Here is a 22,573-nt window from a genome sequence, read left to right as displayed (position 1 = left end):
TGCTGCTTTTTTTGTGTTGGCTGCTGGTTGAATTTCAACAACAGGTGGAATTGTTTGGTGTCTGAACTTTTCAAACAGCTGCTGAGAATTGTTCTGGTCAAATGTCATCATCCCTGGAAGGATCATTAAGCCCAGTTTCTGTAGCCATTCATCTTGTTATGGGTAAATGATCAGCAGAGCAGCTTTGATTTAAAGATGATCCTGCAGCCAGAGATCAGTGGGCTCCCTTGGAAATACTGCAAGTTTAGCATTTTAAAGCTGCATGTTAGAAGTGGCTTTGTCAGAAGGAATAGGGTTTTTTTCATCTTGACTTTAAAAAATGGCTCTGCATGTCTCAGGGGTACAAATTTAAGAGTAAAATCCTATGGGTTTGAATAAAAAGTATTCAGATGACAAAATACTTCTAAAAGTTCCCAAGAGAGCAGATGCTTCCCTGTATGCAAGTAGGTGTCATTTGACTTCTTAATGCCCAAGCCTAAGGGATAAGAGAATTAAAACAACCATCTCTTGTTACTTAAAATGTCACTTTAATTCACCTCTAGAAAGATGTGATGCAACAGAATTTCCTGGGGGACTAAGTAGTGGTTGGGGCTTTTCTTTTAAAAAAACAAGGCTTTATGTCTTTTGAATGAATCTCAGGTTATAAAGATCAACATGTGGCCTTGGTTGTGTAGTTTTAGCAGGTCAACTCTCTCCTGAGCTGTGTTAACATTAAGGCTGGTGGTAATTCAGATGCTTGACACCATCTTGTACATAGTCAAGTAGCACAAAGCTTTCATTTTCCAGACTAGAAGAAATACTCTCCAGAGAACAAGTGTTTTGGGGGTGTTAAGGGCTGTTACTAGTGCAAACTGGGAGAGATGGATTGAACAGACAAGGGTTTTCTTTCCCCTTTCTTTCTCCTTTGTGCAAGTACTAATTGAAATAACATTTGCAGTGGGAGGTCCTTGTGCATCAGCTTTTGAGTGAATGTGGTGATGAAGGAGGCATCTGTGTCTGAGAGCTGTGGGGAGTTCAGGAGACCCCCAGCGGCCAAATCAATGGGGGATATGACAGGCAGGTCAACAGCCAACATCTGGTAATTTAAGTGATGTGATGTCAGTGTTTTGTGCTGGCACAAAACCACGTGGCTTGTGGCTGTGACACAGCTCAGAAGTGCTGCTGGGATCTGGACTCCACCTGCCAGGGGCGTTCTGGCAGCCGCTTGGTTTTAATGGACTCGCCAAAGATCCGGCTGCTGGTGCAAATGACGGCACCAGTGCGCTCTGCTGGGAGGTGACAGTTCCTCGCCGTTCCTGCTGCGGCAGCCCTGCAGGACTCTGGCTGCTTGGCTGCTTTTCCACGCTCGTTGGAGCCACTCTCTAACCTGTGCGCACCCCTCTCGCACCCATGGCCTCCACGTTCATCCGTGTACGTCGGAGTCGCGCTGTGACTCGCTCAGAGGCAACTTGACGGCTGTCAGGGGTCGGGCCCCAGCGGGGAGGGCCGAGGGAAGCGGCGGGTGCGGCGGTGCCCCAGGCGCTGTGCACAGCCCGGCTGCGGGGCGGGCGCTGCCCTCACGGCCCGGGCGCCCCTCGGGGAAAGCGCGGCCCAGACTTTTGTCTCGCCTCGCGCGGCGGAGCCAATGGGCGCTGCGCTGCCCTGAGCGACAGCTGTCCCGCCAATCGCCAACAAAGGGCGCCGCCGCCCTGCCGCAGCCAATCGCCGCTGAGCAGACGTATTGCTCCACCAATGAGCTCTTACGGATGAGGCAAAGCGCGGCGGAAGAAGCCGAGAGGCGGGATAAAGGTCAGAGTGGCAGGGCGCGGTCCAATCGGAGCTCGAGAATGGGTTTGAACAGTCCAATGAGAGGGCCGCTGGGAGGCGAGCCTTAAGTTGCGTATAAAAGGCGCGGCCGGGCGGGCGGCGGCTGCAGTTGTCACCGGCAGCAGCCGGGCGAGGTGGTGAGCGGAGGCTGCGCCGTACTCGGGACCCTCATTCCCCGCTGGCCTCTCGCTGGGACCTTTTCCGTGTCGTCCATCTCCTCCGTCCCTGCCGCCATGACCACCACGACCATGTTTTCGGGCATGGACCCCAGTGGCAGGAACAGCTCCAGGTCCGGCGGGGCTTTGGGGGCCATTGGGACCATCAGGGCGGCGGGGCTGAGGGCTGTCGGTGCGGCCGTCACTCCCCTTGGCCTCGGAGCGTGGGGGCCCGGCTGGGCGCGGAGGGGGCTGTCGGGAGCGGTTCTGAGGGGGTGACGGAAGGCGAGGCGCGGGGGAGATGGGGGAGCGGTGGGCGCCGGCCGGGTGGAGGTTCGGTGTGTGCGCTTCCCTTTCTCCGTCTCCAGGGCTGGCCGGCGGGAGGCGGCCGCGCCCACGCGAGGCCGTGGGCTGTCTGTCGGCTGCCGAGACAGCTGCGCTGCGGGGGCGGTGGGGGGGAGAGGCCGTGCCCTACCGCAGCTGCCCGGGGGAGGGGGGATGTGGGAGCTGCGGGGGTGGGAGCTGGCGAGACCCACCCCGGGCTGCTGGGGTGTGCGTGTGCGTCCCTGCCTCTTCCTAACAAAGAAGGGAGGCGACTCCCTGCCTCGCTGCGCGGCCACGCACCCACATCGCGGGGGCGGAGGGGGGAGACGACGACGACACTACACCCTGTTCCGTTCCTCTCCCCTCCTCAGCCCGCTGCCTTCACCTCCCTACGGCTTGCGACGCCTGTTCTTGCCCCTCGGCCCGGCGGAGCGGCCCCGGCGGCTGCCGCGTTCTGGGTGGGGCCGAGCGGGCTCCATTGTCTGCTCTGCCCGGCCTCCCGCCGCCGCGGGGGGCGGCCGGTGTCGCGGCCCGCCGGCAGCTCATTCCCCGCGCTCAGGCACCGGCCGTCGCCTCGCCTTGGCCGGGGGGAGCCGTTTTGTTGAGCTGCTGCTTGGCGGGGTCTTGCTCGGGGGCGGGCGCGCCCCTTCCCCCGCGCCGGCCCTGCGGCGGGGCTTTGGCTGCGCTCCCGAGGGGCAGACGGGGGCCGGGGAGCCCTTTTGGGAAGGGAGTGGGGGAAGGAAGCCGGAGCCTGTCTCGAAACAAAGAAAACTTGGCAGGTATGGCTGGAAGAGATACACGGCACTTTGCCGGGCACCGTTTCTGCAGGAGTAACAGCTGGCTAGGAGACGATCGTGACATTTTTTCAAGCCCTCGTATCTTTTTCTGTAAGGCTTTGGTTTGATGAAGCTTCCCATTTGCTTTCAGCTTTTTTTGGGGTGCGTTTTAAAACAAAGCAAGAAAAAAACCCCAACCCAACAAGCCTGCAACTCCTTTACCAGGAGTGTTTCCTGAATGGAGCTGTGGGTACATTCTCAGTATCTGCGGTTGGGTATCAGGTGCAATTTTAACAGTGCTTCATTGCTTTAAGTGTTGCATGTGGCTTCATCAAAGCATGTTACAAGATCTCGAGGCTGCAAGAGGCTTCTAATAAAATCCGTGAGCCTTTAGCTGAGGCTAGCAGGAGGGATTAGTCCTTTTTAACAGCGCCAGTGATGGCTTTTCCTTTCAATTGCTTCCTCTTTTAATTTCATTAAGACTCTTAGTAAATGAAAACTGGTGTGTGATTGAGAGAGTGCTGGTTTCACTGCTCTGGTGAAATAAAGGTGATTCAAGAGGTGGGAACAAGCTCTCCTTTAAAAAGACTATCCTTCAAATTAGCAAGTGCATCAGATGTAACAGAAAATGAACCTTCTACATGGGGACATTCACAGATAAAGGAATTACTCAAGACACACCATATCTCTTAATTCAGAAAGGACACGAAGTCATAAAAGTGTTCTTGGATCTCCTGGGATCCTGGATTCTCCCATTAGCAGCTGAGCATTAGTCATTAGAACTCTGGAGAAGAATTCTGTAAGGAAAAGTAGTTTGCTAGTGAAGTAACACTGAATATCCATGTCACACACCTTTGAATTGTTCTTGCAGTTGTTTTATTTAAGCTCAGTAGGCTGGAGAATGTTGTGTTGCATCAGGAATCTAAACAGGCACAGGCTCTCAAAAGGTCTGAACGCTTTTAATGCTGCTGCTGACGTAGAATCAGACCCATGCTTCGTGTTGAATTCCTAGGTGTGCTGCATTAACAAACTCTGGACTTGGCAACAGGCAAGATAAATGTAAATCTTTAATTTATGACATGATTTGTAAAGATGAGGAATTGTGCACCATCCCTAGCCTGTTCTGGTCCTCATTTCAGAGCACTGGATGTCTCAAGCCACACCTGTTAGTGTACTCACATTTCTTGGGGTGTTGTGACCATTCTCATATGACCTTACCAATATTTCTTCTCCTGGTTTCTCCACCTAATCCATCAACCTTGAAAAGGTCTTATGCTGAAGAAAACAACATCTGAAGGAATTTACATTTTTGCTGCTGTTGGTAGTTTGGGCTGATTTCCCCAAGTTGGAAAGCAGACCACAGTATAGCTCACCCATCAACAGCTTTCTTCTATGTCTGATAAAAGGTTGTCAGATTCAGGTTATATATCTGGAGCTTTGTGCATGTGTCTCTCCTAATAATAGCCTAATTTTCAGTTGTTTAACTGCACCCTTTAAGCCAAGTCCAGTAACATCCTGCAGACTTGAGGGTTTCTCAGTGACACAAATGTAGATAAAGGCTGCAGCCACCAATCATCAGTGATGCCACCAGTACAAGCTCATAAAGGCTTTGCTGTGCTGCCAGTTTGAAGATTTAATTTCAACCTTACATGGTTCTCCTAAAAAGCTGGAGTTTGACATGCCTGCATACTCTAGTTCTGAATTGGCTCAGAGTGAAGACTGGTAGCAGCAGCCTCTGTTGACACCAAGTGAAACAAAGGCACAAGTACACTGCAGGAGTATTTTATTTTTGTAAGTGTCACTGAAGCAAAGAGCAGTGGAGATAAAGTGCCTGGATTGAGCCCTGGCAGGCAGCTGGACTTCAGAGTTCAAATGCTACACCCAAGGCATGACAGCCTGTGTCATTTGTTAAAAGCTGATGCGTAACAGAGTCATCTTGTGTGGTTTGTGCTTGGGCAGAACCTGGCCTGTCTGACTGCCCGTTACAAGGGCCAACAGTGATCTCTTGGCTTATTAGCCTTGGTTTGTATGTTGGAGCAGAGCTTGGTAACAGGCTGCCCCAGGTTATAAAGCTGATTCTCTCTCCAGAGTCCTGCGTCCTCCTGGTGGTGGGTCCAACTTCTCCCTGGGTTTTGATGAACCAAAAGAACAACCTGTGCGAAAGAACAAAATGGCATCCAGCATCTTTGGAACTCCTGAAGAAAACCCACCATCCTGGGCCAAATCAGCAGGTAAGAATGTAGTGCTTTATCAATTCATTTTGGTTCTGGGTCAGTCTGGAGCTGTCATTGTCTCTGTGCAAAGCAATTTGCTTCCTGCTTGAAAGTTTAGGGCTATAAACGTTGGGAACTTCTTTATTTCTCGTTTTGAATTGCTTCCAGAAGGTTTCATTTTGATGTGAGTCTTGGGCATAGATGTTGCAAGCAGAGAAATTCTATTTTGGATGCAATTTCTCCAAGTTAATCAAGTCACAGTAAAGTGAACTTGTATCTTAGTCTTTGGAGTAGCACTGATTGGTCTTCGATTACTCAGAGGAAGTTTTGCTGTGTGTTAAGCTTCCATTTCTGCAGAGCAGTGCCAGTATGGATGGCCTTGAGCTCCTAGTTTCCATGGGTTTAAATGACACGCTCAACTGCATGAGATGCTGATGTAAGACACTAATTTGAGAGTTGTTATCTAAAGGACCAGGACTTCTTAGAATAGGAAAGTTTTAATTAAAACAAAATAAACCAAACAACCAAAACCTTTGACTATTTATGACCTGCTTATCTCAGTAAGTTCATCTTGCAACCTGATGAGAATCAACCTCTGCTTGTAGGGACTAAGCCAGGTGAAATCAGAGAGGACTGTGAATCATCTGGACCACAAAGAAGTAACTCAACTGATGCAAACTGTGGAGACCTTGTAGATCCCAAGGTCAGTACATGAACTGTGAAGAGCCTGATAATGGCACAATTCACGCTCTGTGTGTGATGGGATTGTTTTACCACTGACATTCACACCTGTGAAACATGGTAGGATTTGAAGCTTTATTCTCAAATCTGTCCTTTAGCTGAAGGTTCTCTTTTCCATCTGATATTCTTACAGTATATTGATGAAGGGCTGGATTTTTCCAAAAGGACTGCTTTCTAGAGCTCTTAACTCTTCTTATTGATGAGACAGTAATGAAGAGGTGTGAAATCTACCTTCAGCCATGTGTGTAATGGTGTCTTTTAACAGACTGTACAAACAATAGTGGATCTGGCAAAGGATTTGCTTTCACATCCCATCAAGTACTTGCCTCAGCAGCATGAATGCTTGGTTTCTTTCTGTCACTGTCTTTAGTAACACTATCAAGTGTGTTACTTTCTGTATAAACTCTCTTCTTGGTGTCAATATGGAGCATGGTTTGTAGTGTTAATGTGGGGTTTTCTAGAAGTGTGATTTCATTTAATGGGAAAAAAACAGGATCAAGAGCAGTAATTCCTCTGAGCTGTCTTTCTAACAGGAACACTGTAGAACTGTTCTAACAGGAACATAGGTAGACTGCACTTGCATAAACATTCTAGAAGGGAAAAAAAATGAAGCCTTGTTCTTTAAAGCTCTTTAGGTTTTCTACAGAGCTGTGGCTAGGTAAATTGTCATCTCAGATGCTGTGGCAGATGCCTCTTGCCTCATGGGTTATAAAGAGCAAGTTTTGTTTTGGTAATTGGCATCAGTCATCACAACCCATTTTGGTTATTAATAGGTGCTTTGGGCCACTGAACGGGTCTTTGCTGCAGGAAATGTCTCGTTCCAGTTTAGCAAATGTAAGCAAGATTTATAGCTGCTACCACAGAAAACAAAATAAACTGTTTAGTCTAATTGTCTTTTCTAGTAAATGATATTAAATGCTGTGGTTCTCAGCTTTGCAAGCAGGTTCTTCCAAATGCAGAATACTTTCCTGTTAAGCAGCAGTTACAGCTCCAAACAGCAGAAGCTGGAGCCTCACATACCAAGGTGTAATCTGATAGATATGTGTGAGTTTATGTGCATTTCTATCCTGATGATTGCTGTTTCACTATGTAATGAACAGTTCAGTCCCTGGAAGTTAATAAAACCTCACGCCCTTGAGGAGCCTTGGCTGCTGCTGGAAGACTTTCTGCATCTTTGTGTCCAGTTGCAGCCTGTGAACAGATTCAGCATGAGAAGAATGCCCAGCTGTTTATGGACTGAAGGAAACTTTATCAGTAACACTGAAAAAAAGCCCTGCTGTGTGTTTCACAAATGCAGCTAAGTGTTCTGGTTAGAACAAACTGCTCTTGGCCTTGCTAACAGATAAATGCTTAGTAGAAAGGACTGTGAACTCCTGCTAATTGCTTACAGTGTAACTGGCTTGTTGCTACTGCCCAGCAGTTACAACATTTACTGTCAGTGCTGCCCAATGCAGGATGGTGTATATAACAAAGAGTTCTTTCCCACCTTTGTGCCTCAACGGTGTGGTAACAGCACCTGTGTTGTGTTACAGGTCATCAGGATGAGTTCACTGCTGTTTGTTTAAACTTTTAAATTATGTTAGATAAGCAAGCAGCTGATGAAATTGGATTAGTCACCTGGTAAGAATTCATCCTTACAGATCCATAATTTTAATCTGCAGAAGTATGCAGAACCCACCATATGAACTCTGCTCTCTGTCCCTAAGAGCCCAGTGCTGGCCTGAAAGCTCTTCATTGGCTCTGTCACATAGAGAGTGTTGCTAGATGGAGCCATGTGCCCAGCCACTGTGGCCATAATGTGGAGTGCTGAGTACCCAATCAGTGGAAGGGGGAAATACCTTGTAAAGTGTGAAAGATAACTTTTTTTCTCTCTCTCTTCTAGGGAGGAGATGGTGGTGGTGAAATTTATGGTGAGTAACTCCTTCAGACCCTTCTGGTAAAAGCTTTTTGCAGTTGGATGCTTCTGAAATAGAAGAGAGTTTGGGATATATAAATGGTCATGTATTGGCAGAGAGATGGCTTGGGGTTGTCTCTTGCATTCATCAAATCAATAAAGTGACCCAGGTAGTTCAGTGGAGTGAAGGGGCAGAGTGCCTGTTGGTCATCAAATTAAAAATGCAACAGCCCTGTTTGTTTATTTTGCCAGCAGCAGCTGGTGTTGAGATTTGTTTAAAGCACTGGAAGGCAAGATGGGTACCATGTGCAAAGAGTTCAGTGACTGAAAGACTGTACTGCTGTTACACTAGATTGTAATTAAGTAGTACAGTCAGTTGAACTTAGCCATTTACTTCTTTCTTGTTGTCTTGTCATACAGCAAACACTACATTCACAGAAATGATCAAACCCAGCCACTGCATCTGCAAGCTTCTGCATTAACTGGCTCTTAGGTTCCTGTTGCTTTTTAAATGCAGATTTTTTTGCCAAGGAAGTCATATGCATAAGTGCAAATTTCATGTAAACAGAGGCATTTCCCCTAGCAGCATGCACACTAACCTTGAAGTGTTATTTTGCTAGCTCTGAGGCTGGAAAGCTTCCTTTTATAAGATTCAACTTAAGAATAGCTTACTTCCTGATGAGAGGAATGTATATGTTGGCTGCCTGCTTTCCAAGTGCTACTTTCAACACCTAAGAGTGGTGGGAGATCAGGAAAGCCATTAGCAGTTCCATGTCCTGAAAAGACTTCTGATGGGAGGCTGTCAGAGTTTTACCAGCATGTTTTTATCTGCCTCTGAGTGGTATCTGTGCCCAATAGAAAGTCTTGCTCCCTTTAGCAGGTTCTTCTGATCTATAGAGGCTTCTTTAGTAGTTCTTTCCCATGTTTGTCTGATCTTAATTAGCACTCTAGGCATGCAGAGTTTACCTCTCTTAAGTAGGAGGATGTGAGTTTGATAATAGAATTAAACTGACCTAAGGGCTCTGCTGCTTCTCCTGGTGTTGGTTTAAAGCAGCTCACCATGGGTCGGATGAGAGAGCCTGTGAGCAGTGCTGGTGACTCTTACTGGAAAATAACTGCAACTGTTTCCTGTTGTGGCCATGACTGAAAATGAACTTTTTGAAGATGGTCAAGAGGAAATCAAAATGACAGGCAGAGGTTTGAATGTTAAACTTCTGCCGGTAGTACTTAGGAAGGAGCAGAAAGTTACTCCTGGAAGCTGTCTGTGGCAGATAGCTGAGCATCCTGATGGATTGTTAAACTGATTTCTGCCATTAATGGCTTTGCTATTGTAGTTTAATGGAACACAGAGTGTTGTTGAGCAAGCTGTGCCACTCCAGTGCTTGATATTGCTGCTGTGTGAGGTGGAGACACGAGCTGGTGAACATCCCACCTGGCACACACAGGTTCTTGTACTCGATGTTGTGGGTTTGGAAGCGGCTGAAGGAATACACCTCCCAGTGAAAACTGTCTGCTTGCAAGTGGACAGTGATTCTTAATGAGCTTCCATCATTAAAAGATGATTATTCTTTTGAATTTGGAAATGGTTTTCTGTATGTAGCTGATTGTAAAAGCCCAAGTAGGTGTCAGGTGGAATATGCAGATTAATCACGCCTGTCTAGGGAAGGAGGGCTGGTTCCGTTTGCAGCAGTGCTCTTGCTTCCTGTTTGGCAGCTGCAGTTGCTTTCTGTGCATCAGAGTTTCCAGTGGTGTGCAGTATACTCACAGAAAGCTGTTTCAGAGATCATACCCTTTCTGATAAGGGAAGAACTTTGATCTGATCCTGTTGCATTTGCCACTTTAGTAACTAAGTCGGTAGACTTACGTATACCTTGATAATGTGGGAAGTGGTAATGTGTGTATGTGCCCTGTGAGCCTCTAAATGGCCTAGAAACTTCCCCAGAATGCTCTAGAAACTGCCCCCAAAGTCTCCTGTGACAGTAATTCTTCTTTCTTCTGTGGTTCACTTAGCACTGTGTACTTAATGTGACTAGCTAAGGAGAGCTAGACAGCACTCGATTGACTGTCACCAACGGCTGGCTGATGTAACACGCTGGAAGGTGGAGAGATCATCATCCTGAGTACTGCCCAGTGCTGGGCTGTCTGCTGAAGGCACAGACAATGGAGCATTCAGTGCAGGATGAACTGTGGGCTTGGCCTGCAAGGCTGGCTGCTTGCTGAGTCAGCAGGCAATGCTGCACATGGAGAAGAGAAGCTTCAAGCTGAAAACTTTGTGTTAACTGTTTTGTTCAGATGTGCCTGTGGGCTAATGAGTACAGCAGAGAATCTGCATTGTAGGTTGTTTCTGACTGCATGGACTGCTGGAGTACTTTGAGATTATTACAAGCATGGATAGCACAGGGTTTCAGGGGACAGGAGCAGGGTTCAGTGTTCCTGGTAAAATTCTGCATCAAAGATGAGCTTTAAAAACTCAAACTTGAGTTTGCCTCTTGGCTGTTCCTGTGGACAGGAAAGGAGCTCAAGCATAGGAGGCAAAGGGTCAGGCTTAGTGATTTCAGGTGGGAAAAATGAGCCATGAGAAGTGGTGCTGGGGCTAGTTGTATTCAGTGCCTTCATCCATGACCTGGAGCAGGTAATGAACGGTGAAGTCTCCAGTTCTGCTGGTGATATGGGCTCTTTCAGGTAGTCAAATTGTGCTGATGGTGAGAAAAATCTCCCTGGCAGGATTAAACTAAATAAGGTAGGCAGGTAAAACTGTGACAGGATGATCTTTTGTGTAAGTATAAAGTATTGTATCTGGGGGAGGGAACCCAGCCCCAGCACTTAAACCATGCCAGTCTTGTGTTGAGCTCTGCTCAGCAGTTCAGCTCCCAGGCTCTGCCTTGAGCCTTAGTGCTGGAAGCTCTCTGAAATGTTGGAAAGCATAAATACTGAATGTCATCAGGGAAAGAATGGGAAATGAGCTCATTTTGCCTCTGTAAATGATGATATACCAACATCTTGAGTTGTGTATTTGATCCTTGACATGGAAAGACCCTGGAAGGTTGGAGTGGAGGTAATGAAGGGGCAGAGGAAGGTGATGGGACAGGGAAAGGGGTGCAGTCGCTGCCTTATGGGGAGAGACTGAAATAGCTGCAGCTCTGCAGTTGGAGAAGGCTAAGGGAGAAGGAATACCATCAAAGTTTACTAAACTGAAGGTGAACATGCAGCTGGTCCCTGAATCCTCCAAGCCAAGAACTAGTGGTCGTTGGATGAAACTAAGGGCTCTGTTAAAAACCAAGCACACCTTTGGTGAAGCTTCTCTCCCTTCACCCCCTGCCCTCCTTGGTCACAGTTTGAGCCTTTGACTTGTAATTGATTGTGATAATTTATTATAATATGAGCTGCTAATGGAATTGCCAAGGAGGCAGAGACATTAGTTATGTGCTACAGTATCTAAAGTGCTTCCTGTGAAGAATTCCTCCCGTGTCCTGTGTTCACTTGTCGTTCAGGTGTTTAAATGCACTTCTCCTGTGCTTTCCAAGGGGTGTGTGGTTGGAGCTGCCCCGTGCATGGCTGTTCCCTGCTCTGTGCTCTGCAAAGCCTCACAAGTGTCTGTCAGATCCTCTTCCCTCTAGTTCTGAAATTGGGAATGCAGTCTGAAGCTCAGCTCTTGCTTACAAGCACTGGAGCTCCTGTGGCTTGTTTCCAACATGCGCTCAGCCGCGAGGTGCAGTTGTCATAGACGTACACTGACTCATCTGGACAAGGCTTAAGACTTAAACTGCTTGTCATTTAAAAATTGACTGGGGTCCCCTGGTAGCAGCTGAGGGAATGTGTCTGAAACTGAGCTGTGAGGTGTTGGAGCTGATCTGAAAAACACTTCAGAGGGCTGGAGTGGGACCTGCCAGCAGGTCACGGCAGCGTGCCCAGAGACGTCTCCTGTCTCAGGCACTGAGCATCTGCCTTTCATCATCCACATCAAACGCTTTAAAAGCTTCTTCTCTTCTAGAAAACACTGAGGCTGATGTAGAAGCTGCCCCAGGTCAGAGTGAAGAGAAATCCCTGCCTGCTGCACCTGTTCCCAGCCCAGTAGCACCAGCACCTGCACCCTCCAGGAGAAATCCACCCGGTGGCAAGTCCAGCCTAGTCCTCGGTTAAACCTTTCCCTTCCTGTTTTGAACTCGTGTCTGTTTCTTTCCCCCATGCTTGTGAACTGCACAACTTGAGCCTGACTGTACATCTCGAATTTCTTTCATTAAAAAGAAGCACTTTATGTACTCCATTTAATGTTTCATTTGAGATCAGGGTTTTTGTCCCACTTCTGTGTTTCCCCCAGATCTACTGGCAGTGACATGAGTGTTTTCTAGCGATAGACTTGAGGGAAAGCTCTATGAAGTCTAGTAACGTAATTCAGAGAGTAGATTGGTTCTAAGTGTGCTTAGAAGATTTTTGTACTGAGATTTTCTTTTTCTTTTGACCCCCTGAGCTTGACAAGGGTGTAGAGTAATGGTGAAAGAGGCCAGCAAACAATCAGTGAGAGCAGTCCCCTTCCTCCACGTGTGGGATTTGGGCATCTCAAAGGCTTCGTTGCCCACACGTGGTAAATGCCTTGAGCCCTGCTGTGCCATGTAAATCCTGAAGTGTACACCATGCTGCCTTGAACACAGAAAATAACAAAGAACTACAAAAACCAACTCTTGCTAGTGGACTCCTAGGAAGCAGGGTATGTGCCAAATAGGGCTGGTGACCAGCGCTGCCTGGCCTAACGCTAGGAGGGGATGTATTCAGACTTTATTCAGCAAAGGTGGAGTGGATCCCAGAAAGAAACTCAATACAAATTGACAGGGCATTTTTTTTATAACTGACTCAATGCTGTGCATGACCATGCTGGTGCTTGACCATGAGGTGAAAATCTCATCCTTTAAAGTGTGTGTTGTAACTTCACGAAGCTGGACTGTTGCTTAAAAGTAAATAATATAGAAATTTTGAAGCAGTGTTTCCTGTGTGGGTTTTATTTCCTGGCTTTGGGTTTGCTTTCTTCTCGGTGGTCCTTGGCTCACAGGAGAGGGGAGTTCTTACCCCTGGCCTGAGGGCACCATCCTGGGCTGTCTCCCCCGAAGGAAGTTCAGCGTGGCCCTGCTTGGCAAGGGGGTTGTGCTGGATGAGCTTGGAGGTCCCTTCCGACCCTGAAGTGTCTGACTCTGCCTCTCTGTTTCCATCTTCTAGGTGAGAGAAGCATGGAGTGTGCCTTGATAAGTGTAACCTGCTTTCTCCCAAATACTTCTTTTCTCCCCAGAAAACAGAGGAAAGTTTATTCTCCTAAATACAATCAGACCCTAAGAAGGGAGGGGATGGGGGGAAGGGGGATGAAACCCTCATGGTGTTTGCTGTGCTGGAGGGATCTGCTGTGCCGTGGAGCTGGTGTCTGCTGAGAGAAGGAGCCTCTTCCACCCTTCTAGAAAAAGCAGTGCCTGAAAATGCCCTGGCTTTCCAGAGCACTTTTGGAGAAGCCTTAGCCTCGGGTGCTGCACCTGCAGAACTGGATGCGCTGTGTGGGTTCGTGCTGCTCGCAGCCGCTGCGACACGCGCGGTGGCTACCGGCGCTGTGGGAATGGCGCCAGCCCGTTTGCTGGCCTGGGAGGAGGGAAAGGATCCAACCGCGTTTCCTTTGCGAGCCCCACAGCCCGTGGAACGTGTTACAGCGCCTTCAGGGTTGCTAAAGCGTTGTCTCGGCAAAGCCGCCTTGCCGTCCCTCCCTTTGTGTCGCTGGGAGCGGGGGTGAGGAGAGCGAAGAGGCCCTTGCTCCCGCGTCCCGGCAGCCCCCTCCCCGTGATCCTGCGAGGGGGCCGGGCCGGGGGGCGGGGTGAGCCCCGCCGGGCAGCGCCGCCCCCGCTCACGCATCGCGGCGCCTCGGCCCGCCCCGCCTCGCGTGTGCCGGCAGCCGGGAGCCGTGCGCGGGCCGGGCCATGGGCGCGGGCGGCGGGGCCGGGCCGCTGCGGGTGCTGCTGGACATGGACGGCGTCCTGGCCGACTTCGAGGGCGCGGTGCTGCGGGACTTCGCGCGGCGCTTCCCCGCGGAGCCGCGCGTGGAGCTGGCGGCGCGCAGGGGCTTCTCGGTGCGGGAGCAGTACCGCAGCCTGCGGGACGACCTGGGGGTGAGCGGGCCGGGAAACGGGCAGCCGGCGCCGTGCCTGGCTTCAGAGGGGTTGGGACTCTTTCAAAGCTCCCTCTCCCTTCCTCCCCTCCGCTGTGAGCAGAGGCGGTCTCTCGCTACCCACCGCAGATAAGCAAAGCACAGAGGAGAGTTGTTGTTTTCTTTTAAGAGGGTGCTACAAGGGTTGTTTCACAACAGCAGCCTCAATTTGTATAGTAACAATTAGTGACTTCTTCCAGCAGCCCTTCAGAGAGCTGTGGGTGCAGAGAGTGAGTGATTCTGTCCTAAAAATGACTGTTTGCTGAACTACCCTCACCTTGTTCTTTGTCTCCTCGTGAACGGTTCATGCTGTGCAGCTGTGGTAATAACTTCCCTCGAGTGCTCTGAGTTCTCTGTTAACGTAGCTCCACAGCAGGACAAGAAATACAAATATTGCTGTGGGGTTTGTGCAGCCAGCAGCACCCTGTGTCTGCCCAGGGCCCTCTGCACGCTCTGCCAAGCACAGCTCGTGGTAGGTAAGTGATCTGAAAGGGTCTGTGAAAAGCTGGTAGTACACCCCACAGCTGCACAAGCTGTTGCTATCTGTAGTGTTTGCTAATGACTGAACAAATATCGGGGACATTTCCAAGGCAAAACGAAAACTACTGGGGATCCAACCTTCCTGCTTCCTTCTGCCACGGGACAGTCAGGGGCTCGGTGGGAGACGGAGCAGATGCTGGGAGCAGTTCATTGCTCATGTTAAGATTCTGTACTGAGGCTGTAAGGGCTTTTTTCACTAAGAAATGACAATTTGCATTCCTTTCCCTTCTGTTCCACATGACTTGCAGGCCCCTGCACCCCTGTGACAGGCAAAACCTGGGCCAAGCCACAGGCTCCAAACTGACTGAGCTCTGATGCAGAACTATTGATGCTCAAAACTTTCTGCAAGTAGGAACCTGTAAATGCATTGTTGAAAACCATTTGGTCAGTTTTTATCATTTATCATTTTTTACAAGCTGGAACAGAAGAGGTTCCAAAGAAACACGAGGAAAAACTTGTTCTCTGTTGAGGTGAGGGAGCACTGGCAGGGGCTGCCCAGATGGGCTGTGGAGTCTCCTTCTCTGGGGACATTCCAACCCAGCTGGATGAGTTCCTGTGTGCCCTGCTCTAGGTGGCCCTGCTCTGGCAGGGGGGTTGCACTGGATGAGCTTTCCAGGTCCCTTCCAGCCCTGGAGAGTCTGTGAGTGTTCTTTGAGTGAATCCCAATTAAGTATACCAGGACAAAAAAAGGATTGCAGGTTATTAAAGGGTTTTGGCTTATTTGTCCTTATTTGGCAGGTCTACACTCTGGTCTGTCCTGAAGAATGCCTTCTGTTCTGTTTCTGTCATTCCCATTCCCTCCTTTGGTTCATGCTCATCCTGTTCCTTCCCAGGCTCTAGGTGTGGCAATGAAATAACCAGATGACTGATTTGAGTCCCACACAGATGAGCAGTGGCAGAAAGCCCTTATCTTACTGTTGGTTATTAGCCTGGCTTCCTAAGGACATCAGGGTTATGTAGTTGTGTGTCTGTGTCCTTCAGTAACCTCTGCTTCTCTGGGCTGGTTCAGGTACATTTGGCAGAACAGGAAAGTTTTCAAGGTTTTAAACTCCTACAAGTTTTAGGTAAATAGTGCAGCTGGTTAAAAATAGAGCCCTTGTTAGTTCTGCCAGGGCAGTTTGGGGTGCCTGGGGTGCAGGAGGATCCCCAGAGGAGAAGGTCTCTCCTTGCCCCGAGGAACATCTTGGGCAGGAACTGGCAGCCCAGGGACCAGGAGCAGTTTGTCCATCTTGTTCCAGGGTGTGTGGGGACCTGCAGGGTCCCTGCAGGGAAACCAAACCCACTGTGCCAGCTGGTGATGGGGATCCCAGCGAGCTCAGCACCAGGCTGACCAGTGTGATACACCCTGTCGTGACAGGGCGTGGGAAGCACTGTGATAATCATCTCCACATGGCTCTCAGACCAGTGTCAGTGCTTTGTTAGTGCTCAGCAGCTGCCCCTTGAAACTCCAACCATTACTTTGCTTTCCTTTTCTCCTTTTGACCCTAGGTTGATCCCGAACTTCTCACTGTAAATCTGTTTCATTGACAAAGTATTCTGCTCGAGGCTTTCTTAGCTGTACCTGCCTCGTGTGTGTGCAGCAGTTTTGGTGGTGGGGATTCATCTCGCCAGTGTCTGAGCTCTGTTCCCTGACCCCAGACAGGTTCCACATCTCATTCAGCAGAGGCAAGAATGTCTGGCAGTATTTTTAAGCATTGCAGAAATGGCTTTTGGTTCTAAGAGTCATCACATCAAATGTCTCTCTCCAGCAAAGCCAGACTTTCTTGTGACATCATGGGAACTTGACAGCTTCTTGTGTCTTGCTGTAGGATGAAAGGGCTTTCAGACACAGGCCCTGGTTCTGTAATTGAATCTCCTTGGGAAGAGCTCCAGGGTATTGTTGCTGAGATCAGTGAGGCTTTGCATGGAAACAGAGCTCGGGGCAGATCTGATTGCCACATCTTTGCCTAGACTCCTTACCCTCTGCTGATTTGCATGTGAAATCAGGCAGTGCTTCCAACTTTCTGGCTGTTGATTTATGAGTTATTTGGAAATGGTGACTGCTGAGTGAGCACCATGACCTGGGGGACTTGTTTAATGCTGACTCCTCATCGCTGCTTAATTGCAAAGTTTTGTGTGGTGATGTTCCACTGATGATACAGAGCAAGGAGCCCATCAGTTGGACCATAAAGCAATCCTGTAGGGTGTCTGAGCAAAGGCTGTCAGCCTGATTTTGAAGAGTATTTCCAGAGAACTAAGTTTTCCAAATTGTTCTGCGGCACGAGAACGTAAAACTTCAATGTCTATGCTTAAAAACGCTGACTCAGCACCTCCCAAGTTCACTGTATTAGCCCAGGGAAGGTGAGATTCAGGGTAGAAGAGCTGTTGAAAGCTTAACCTCTCTTGTCTGAGAATGAGACTTGGGCCTGTAAGTGGAATGAGCCCATCACGATGCTGAGGGCTCTGCAGTCCCTGCACTGCTGTGCTCAGCTGCAACACAGGCTGGCAGTTCTTGGTAACTAACCAGAGCTGGGCTCAAAGCAGGGACCTTCCTCCTCATAAAAGGTGTGAGAGTGTCTGACCAGTAAATTCAATAAAACAGAAGGGCTGGAAGGTCAGTCCCACCTCGAGGCACAGGGACTGCCCTGGGAAGGAACACTAATCTTTTAAAGATACCATTGTACTGTGTTAAAATCCTTTTTGCACCATTTTTGGCCACTTCAGCCTGGGAAAACATTGCTCCTCCAGTAATCTTATTTATTTGCTACTTACAAGCACTTAAAAATCATTCTAACATTTCAGAGACCCTCCTCTTGCACTCATTTATCATTAAAGGCTGCTCTGACTTACCTGGCATCTCCCCCTGTGTGGGTGGGAGGGGGGTTCACCACCAAGAGTGGGTGCAGAGAGAGAAGGGATAAAGCTGTGATGTCCTTCATCATGCTGCTCAGGCCAACGCTAAGGCTGTCCATGCCAAAGCCAAGATCTGCTCCTCTAGCAACTGATAGTGTATGCTTGATAAATCATAGAAAGCAGCAAAGCAAGGTGGCTTTCCCAGCTCTCATGGCCTCCTCCTTCCCCATTGCTGAGTTGTTCTGGTCTAAAAGGATTAACGCCAAAATGTGTGGGTGTGCTGACCTGGCCCCTCACTGAGGATGGTCACTGGCATGGTCACTGTGTTGCCCTTTTTGTTCTGAAGGAGGAGAGGGCTGCTGGAGAATACATGTGTCTGCCACTCAGCCTGGTAAATTCCTGAGCCATAAGCAAGTTGCAGTCAAACGTGACAGGGGAGCACAAGCATCAGGCTCCTTCCTTTGATTTTTCATGAGAGTTAGTAGAGAGAGACCTGCTGGGAGGGGTGAGGTGTGAGCTCTCCCTCTGTCAGAGCAGCAAGTCGAGCTGTAGGTCAGTGCTGCCTCTGTGGTGCTGCTTGTGGAGCGGGTTGTAGAACCAGAGCCAGGTCGGGAGCAGCTCTGCCTCCTCACTCCCAACACACCACCAGAGAGTAGCTTCTCCTCCTGTGCCTGAGATGGACCTTCCCTGGAGCTGAAAAGGTAAGAAGTGTTACAGTCCACTCTTGGTGTGAGGCATCACCTGGCTCTCTAAAGCACTGTCACACAGGGGGTAAGGGGATGGCTGTTGTGCACAGAGCTCAGATAAAAGCACGGGCACAGCTAACGATCTCCCTGTCTCTTGCAGGATAAGGTAGCCAGTGTCTACGAGTCCCCTGGCTTCTTTCTAGGCTTGGACCCAATTCCAGGAGCCCTCGAAGCCGTGCAGGAGATGATCCACATGAAAGAGTAAGGACACTTTGCAGCCTTGTGCTGTTATCTCACTTTCCCCTGACTGCTAACACAAGCTGTTTCTTTCCAGCACCGAAGTCTTCATTTGCACCAGTCCCCTGCGGAAGTACGAGCACTGTGTCCTGGAGAAGGTGGGAGACAATGTGTGTTACTGGCTTTGATGCTTCTTTTGCAAAGCCCTGCTGCTTTGTACCACCCAAGTCAGAGTCATTCCCTTATAAAGACAGGTGCAGGCTGCCAGGCTTCCCTGCCATGCCTCTGCCCACACACGGCGGTGGCACGGGACGGGGGACCCCGGGGTGCCCCATACTGGCTGCTTTATGTGGGGCACGTGAGCCCCCTGCTCATGGAGCTGGCACGTGACACTTGGGCGCCAGCTGTGCCAGCAGGTGATAGCAAAGGAACTGCTGTTCTCACACACTTGACAGGCCAACGTGGTGCTGGCTGAAGGCCGTTACAGAGTGCAGGTTCAATCCGTGTCCTGGGCCGGAGCCAGTCCCAGCAGCGGGGATTTGTGGACACAGACAGGGGCAAAAATCACTCTGCTCAGGCTGGTGTGCCTTGAGCAACCTGCAAACTGGAAGCACTTCTTGCCTCTGCAGTATCAGTGGGTGGAGAAACATCTGGGACCTGAGTTTGTGGAGAGGATGATTCTAACCCGAGACAAGACGGTGGTGTCTGCCGACCTGCTGTTTGATGACAAGGATACCATTACAGGTTTGAGAAGCCTTTGCTGTTAGCTGGGGAGGGACCCCCCCCTTGTCAGGGACCCCCAAGCTGACTGCAGCTTTGCCCCCGTGCTGTCCCCAGGCGTGGAGCCGAGCCCGCGCTGGGAGCACGTCCTGTTCACCTGCTGCCACAACAGGCACATCCCGCTGCCGGCCCCGCGCCGGCGCCTGCTGTCCTGGCACGACGACTGGAAGGGCATCCTGGACAGCAAACGCAGGCAGTGATGCAGAGGGATGCCCTGCCCATCCCCCTGCCGGGGAGAGCCCTGCCCAGGAGGCAGCGAGTGCCATCACACGGGCAGGGGAGCGCTCGAAATGAGCTGCCCCGGCACGTGCTGCGGAGCCGAGTCCTCCCCAGCTCTCTGGGACACTGCTCTGCAGCCAGTTCCTTCCTCTCTCTGTGGGGTTTTGGATGTCTGTTGGGGAAGAGAAACTATAAAATACAAGCAGTTGAGGGTTGGTTGGCCTTGGTTTTTCCCTTGTGTGTCTGTGCTTTTTACCCTCACTCCCCTTTGGTTTGGAAGAAGCAAAGCTCTGGAAGCTGAGCAGAGCCAGTGTGGGTGTTTGTCAGGGAGCACCATGCTCCATGGCCAAACCCTTTTCACTGTTATGTGTGTAACCACCCTGGGTTTAGGTTGCTGTTTGCACCAGGCTGGCTTCAGCTTCTGGCTCCTGTGCATGAGAGTGAAGGCTGGGCTGCAAGTGCTGCAGAGGATTTATGAGCTGGTACAAAACTTTACACAGCATTTAAGTTAATGTTTTATTGAGAGAAGGTATTACAAGACAGCTCTTCTCATAAGCCAGAGTGCCAGGAGCCCTTCTGTTCATCTTCACCTTTCTCACCAGTGGCAGTGAAAGAAAACACCTTTCCATTTCCTGATGGGTAGTGATTTACTGGCCAGGTGCCTGTGCCACAAGAGTAGGATGGGACAGTTAGTACCAAAACAATGCAGGAAGATTGCCAGGGCTGGCAAACACCTTTATTCTGCAGGACAAAGGTATTTTAAGTGACATTTCAAAGTCATTTAAGTTGACACACTGGAGAGCTGCAGGGAAACCAGCCAGGAACTGGAGGAGGTACAAGCTGCCCAGTAACCCAAGCAGAAGAACCTCTAACTGCTGGGAAGGGGTTTCTGTGGTCTGAGTGGCATGGCAGTGCTGTACTGTCCTCTGTTAACTACAATTCACTGTTAGTGTGACCCATTTCCCTCTTTAATGTTGCTCTTGACGTGCTGAGCAGAAAGTGGAGGCTTGGAAAAACAGAGGGAGGTCTGTTCCGACAGCCTCAGTCCTTGGGGAGAGGAATCCCCACCGCGGTGTGTTTGCTGAGGTTTCTGGCCTCCTCCACTTGCAGAGGGGTGCAGTAATCTTCCAGGAAGAGAGTTGCCAGGTTGCTTAACCTCCTGCTGGCGGAGAGAGCGAAGCGCAGCATGCACTCCACGACGGGCAGGGCCGTGGTCTGCTGCCGCGACTGCGGCGTTGTCAGGTACATCAGCGTCGTGACAGCCGACATCACCGTCTCCTCGTTGGAGCTGGACAGGCAGTTGATGATGGGCTCTACCCCGTTTGCCTCTAAGATGTAGTCTTTGTTAGTTTTATCCAGGCAGAGGTTACAAAGCCCCCCTGAAACAGCAAAAGGAAATGTCTGGCACGTGCAAGAGAAACCCTTCTCTCCACAGCCTCGTCTTCTTCACGCTAAGGTTCAATTTCACTGCCGATCCCCCTTTTTTTATCTAATATAGGAATAAGCACCCAGGTTTTCTGTGAGATTTAGAGGGGAATTTCTTAACAGCTTCCTGGGTAATGTTTTCTTGATTCTTTCCAGAGATTTTCCACCAGAACACTCCTCCTGTGTGTCATTAGAGGGCACTGTTACTGCCAGACAAAACCTCTTCCACAGCACCAACAGCTCCAGTGTCACTTAACCCTGACACAGGCTACAAGCCAGCAATTCATTACAGGTGTTTTAGAGAAACAAAGAAAAGCACTGACAGTACAAGCCAAGAGCCACAGAGTGTTTCAGCTTCAACTGTGACTATGCAGCTGTGTCCCGTGGCTCAGCCACAAACCTTAAAGACCAGATGTATTCATTAACACCTCACGGGATCACTCCCAGCTAGGGTCTGGCCCCTTCAGACAATGCCAGATAAGTGTGAGGCAGTTCCTCAGAGCTCTTAACAATTTCAAGCAAGTATTCTAGAAGACTGGCTGTCAATGGAAGAATGACAACGTTGGGCCTGCACATTGCACAAGTCAAAATGTACCTATGGATGACTGCTTCTCTGGGTTTCATTGAGAAGTCATTCAGCTGGTGTTTACTTACAGTCTGAGGGAAAGGGGACAAATCCTTTCCAGGAAGCATCTCCTTTGAGCCCAGCAGCTCTAGGAGGATGAAGAGGAGATGGCTGCCTCTTGTCCCCACAGCACAGCCGTGCTCTGGCTCTCGGGGGGAGCAGAACCACCCAACCCCTGCCCTGTCAGCGCCCTGGGAGGGTGCTCGGGTGTGCTCCTTACCCATGGCGAACTCCACCAGCGCCTCGTTGTCTTCCGTGAGCATATCCAGGAACAGATCCAGCACCTGCAGCTGCCGGAGGTACTCGTAGTTCTTGGGATCGTAGGCAAAGTTGGCCAGGTTCGCCAGCACCTGCTCCTTGGCCTCTGCAATGGAGAAGCAGCACGGGAGTGAGGAAACGCGCTGACGGTCGGGAGCAGCGGCGGGCTGCTGCGCCAGGGCTCACCTGAGCTGTCCGTCACCTGGAACTCGGTGACCAGCGCCTGTAGGTACTCCAGCCGCCCCAGCTCCATCCCGGGCGCGGCTGGGCGCCTTGTGCTCGCTGTCCCCTTGCCGGGCAGCCCCGCGGCTCAGGGCGCTCGGGGCCGCCGCAGCGGGCAGGCGCCCACACACCCCTTGCCGCCATCTTCCGGCCCTCGCGCGGCGGCCGCCATCTTGTGGGCGGGCCGGGCCGGGGCTCGGCTCCCCTCAGGCGGGGATGGCGGCGGCTCCTCCTCTTCCCCCTCCCTTCCCTTCCCTTCTCCTCCCCGCTCTGCCTCGTCCTCTTCCCCCTCCCTTCCCTTCTCCTCCGCGCTCTGCCTCCTCCTCTTCCCCCTCCCTTCCCTTCTCCTCCCCGCTCTGCCTCCTCGGCCGGCGGCTCCCGCCGTGCGGGGCTATGGGGTGGGCGGTTACAGGGTGAAGTGCGTCTCCTTCCTCCTGCACTGTGTAACCTGGTGGTGTTACCGAAAGTCCTAACCCAGACAAGTCTCCATACCAAGAGAGAGCTGCAGAAAGCTGACACGGGTTTGTTCCAGCGCTGGGTGCATGCGGGATGTCTCCTAACACACACCCCGAGTGACAAGAGCACGCTCGTTACACATATGGATATTCATAAGACGCTCATACATACGCTAATACATCGTTAAAGTGCCTCTGTGCAAGGGGACT

General features: G+C 50.4%; 3 protein-coding genes across 5 annotated transcripts; 2 read left to right on the top strand and 1 right to left on the bottom strand.

The window, feature by feature from the left end:
* The first annotated feature begins 1,917 nt into the window (after positions 1 to 1,917).
* On the top strand, positions 1,918 to 12,881 carry JPT1 (Jupiter microtubule associated homolog 1). 2 transcript variants are annotated; one of them, XM_062010533.1, is made up of 5 exons: positions 1,918 to 2,095; positions 5,150 to 5,292; positions 5,880 to 5,977; positions 7,898 to 7,925; positions 11,901 to 12,881. In XM_062010533.1, exons 1-5 carry the CDS (start codon positions 2,040 to 2,042, stop codon positions 12,047 to 12,049), a joined length of 474 nt encoding a protein of 157 aa, XP_061866517.1. In that variant the 5' UTR covers positions 1,918 to 2,039; the 3' UTR covers positions 12,050 to 12,881. The 2 variants fall into 2 exon arrangements, with proteins under 2 accessions (XP_061866517.1, XP_061866516.1); XM_062010532.1 differs by lacking the exon at positions 11,901 to 12,881 and adding an exon at positions 7,116 to 7,324.
* A 952-nt stretch (positions 12,882 to 13,833) lies between these two features.
* NT5C (5', 3'-nucleotidase, cytosolic) lies at positions 13,834 to 19,600 on the top strand. Of its 2 annotated transcripts, none has more exons than XM_062010895.1 (5): positions 13,834 to 14,007; positions 18,303 to 18,403; positions 18,477 to 18,537; positions 19,009 to 19,123; positions 19,217 to 19,600. In XM_062010895.1, exons 1-5 carry the CDS (start codon positions 13,858 to 13,860, stop codon positions 19,357 to 19,359), a joined length of 570 nt encoding a protein of 189 aa, XP_061866879.1. In that variant the 5' UTR covers positions 13,834 to 13,857; the 3' UTR covers positions 19,360 to 19,600. The 2 variants fall into 2 exon arrangements, with proteins under 2 accessions (XP_061866879.1, XP_061866877.1); XM_062010893.1 differs by having other exon boundaries at positions 13,834 to 14,046.
* A 280-nt stretch (positions 19,601 to 19,880) lies between these two features.
* Positions 19,881 to 22,104, bottom strand: ARMC7 (armadillo repeat containing 7). Its single transcript, XM_010210625.2, has 3 exons — positions 21,873 to 22,104; positions 21,649 to 21,792; positions 19,881 to 20,757 (listed from the first exon to the last, which is right to left on the bottom strand). The coding sequence occupies exons 1-3, from the start codon at positions 21,937 to 21,939 to the stop codon at positions 20,420 to 20,422; spliced, it is 549 nt and encodes a 182-aa protein (XP_010208927.2). The 5' UTR covers positions 21,940 to 22,104; the 3' UTR covers positions 19,881 to 20,419.
* Between the last annotated feature and the right edge of the window lie 469 nt (positions 22,105 to 22,573).

The sequence above is a fragment of the Colius striatus genome, chromosome 18, assembly GCF_028858725.1.
Source record: "Colius striatus isolate bColStr4 chromosome 18, bColStr4.1.hap1, whole genome shotgun sequence".
In the NCBI taxonomy this organism is placed as follows: domain Eukaryota; kingdom Metazoa; phylum Chordata; class Aves; order Coliiformes; family Coliidae; genus Colius; species Colius striatus.
This window is presented reverse-complemented; position numbering and strand designations above follow the sequence as displayed.

Bases quoted from the DNA above. Each gene is read 5' to 3' on its own strand.
- NT5C (XM_062010893.1), top strand. From the start codon at position 13,858: ATGGGCGCGGGCGGCGGGGCCGGGCCGCTGCGGGTGCTGCTGGACATG. The intron at 18,404-18,476 runs GTAAGGACACTT...GTTTCTTTCCAG, and splicing joins GAGATGATCCACATGAAAGA to CACCGAAGTCTTCATTTGCA. The intron at 19,124-19,216 runs GTTTGAGAAGCC...TGCTGTCCCCAG, and splicing joins TGACAAGGATACCATTACAG to GCGTGGAGCCGAGCCCGCGC.
- JPT1 (XM_062010532.1), top strand. From the start codon at position 2,040: ATGACCACCACGACCATGTTTTCGGGCATGGACCCCAGTGGCAGGAAC. The intron at 2,096-5,149 runs GTCCGGCGGGGC...TTCTCTCTCCAG, and splicing joins AGTGGCAGGAACAGCTCCAG to AGTCCTGCGTCCTCCTGGTG. The intron at 5,978-7,115 runs GTCAGTACATGA...TGTAATGAACAG, and splicing joins GAGACCTTGTAGATCCCAAG to TTCAGTCCCTGGAAGTTAAT.
- ARMC7 (XM_010210625.2), bottom strand. From the start codon at position 21,939: ATGGAGCTGGGGCGGCTGGAGTACCTACAGGCGCTGGTCACCGAGTTC. The intron at 21,793-21,872 runs GTGAGCCCTGGC...TCTCCATTGCAG, and splicing joins CCAGGTGACGGACAGCTCAG to AGGCCAAGGAGCAGGTGCTG. The intron at 20,758-21,648 runs GTAAGGAGCACA...TTGCTGTTTCAG, and splicing joins GCTGGTGGAGTTCGCCATGG to GGGGGCTTTGTAACCTCTGC.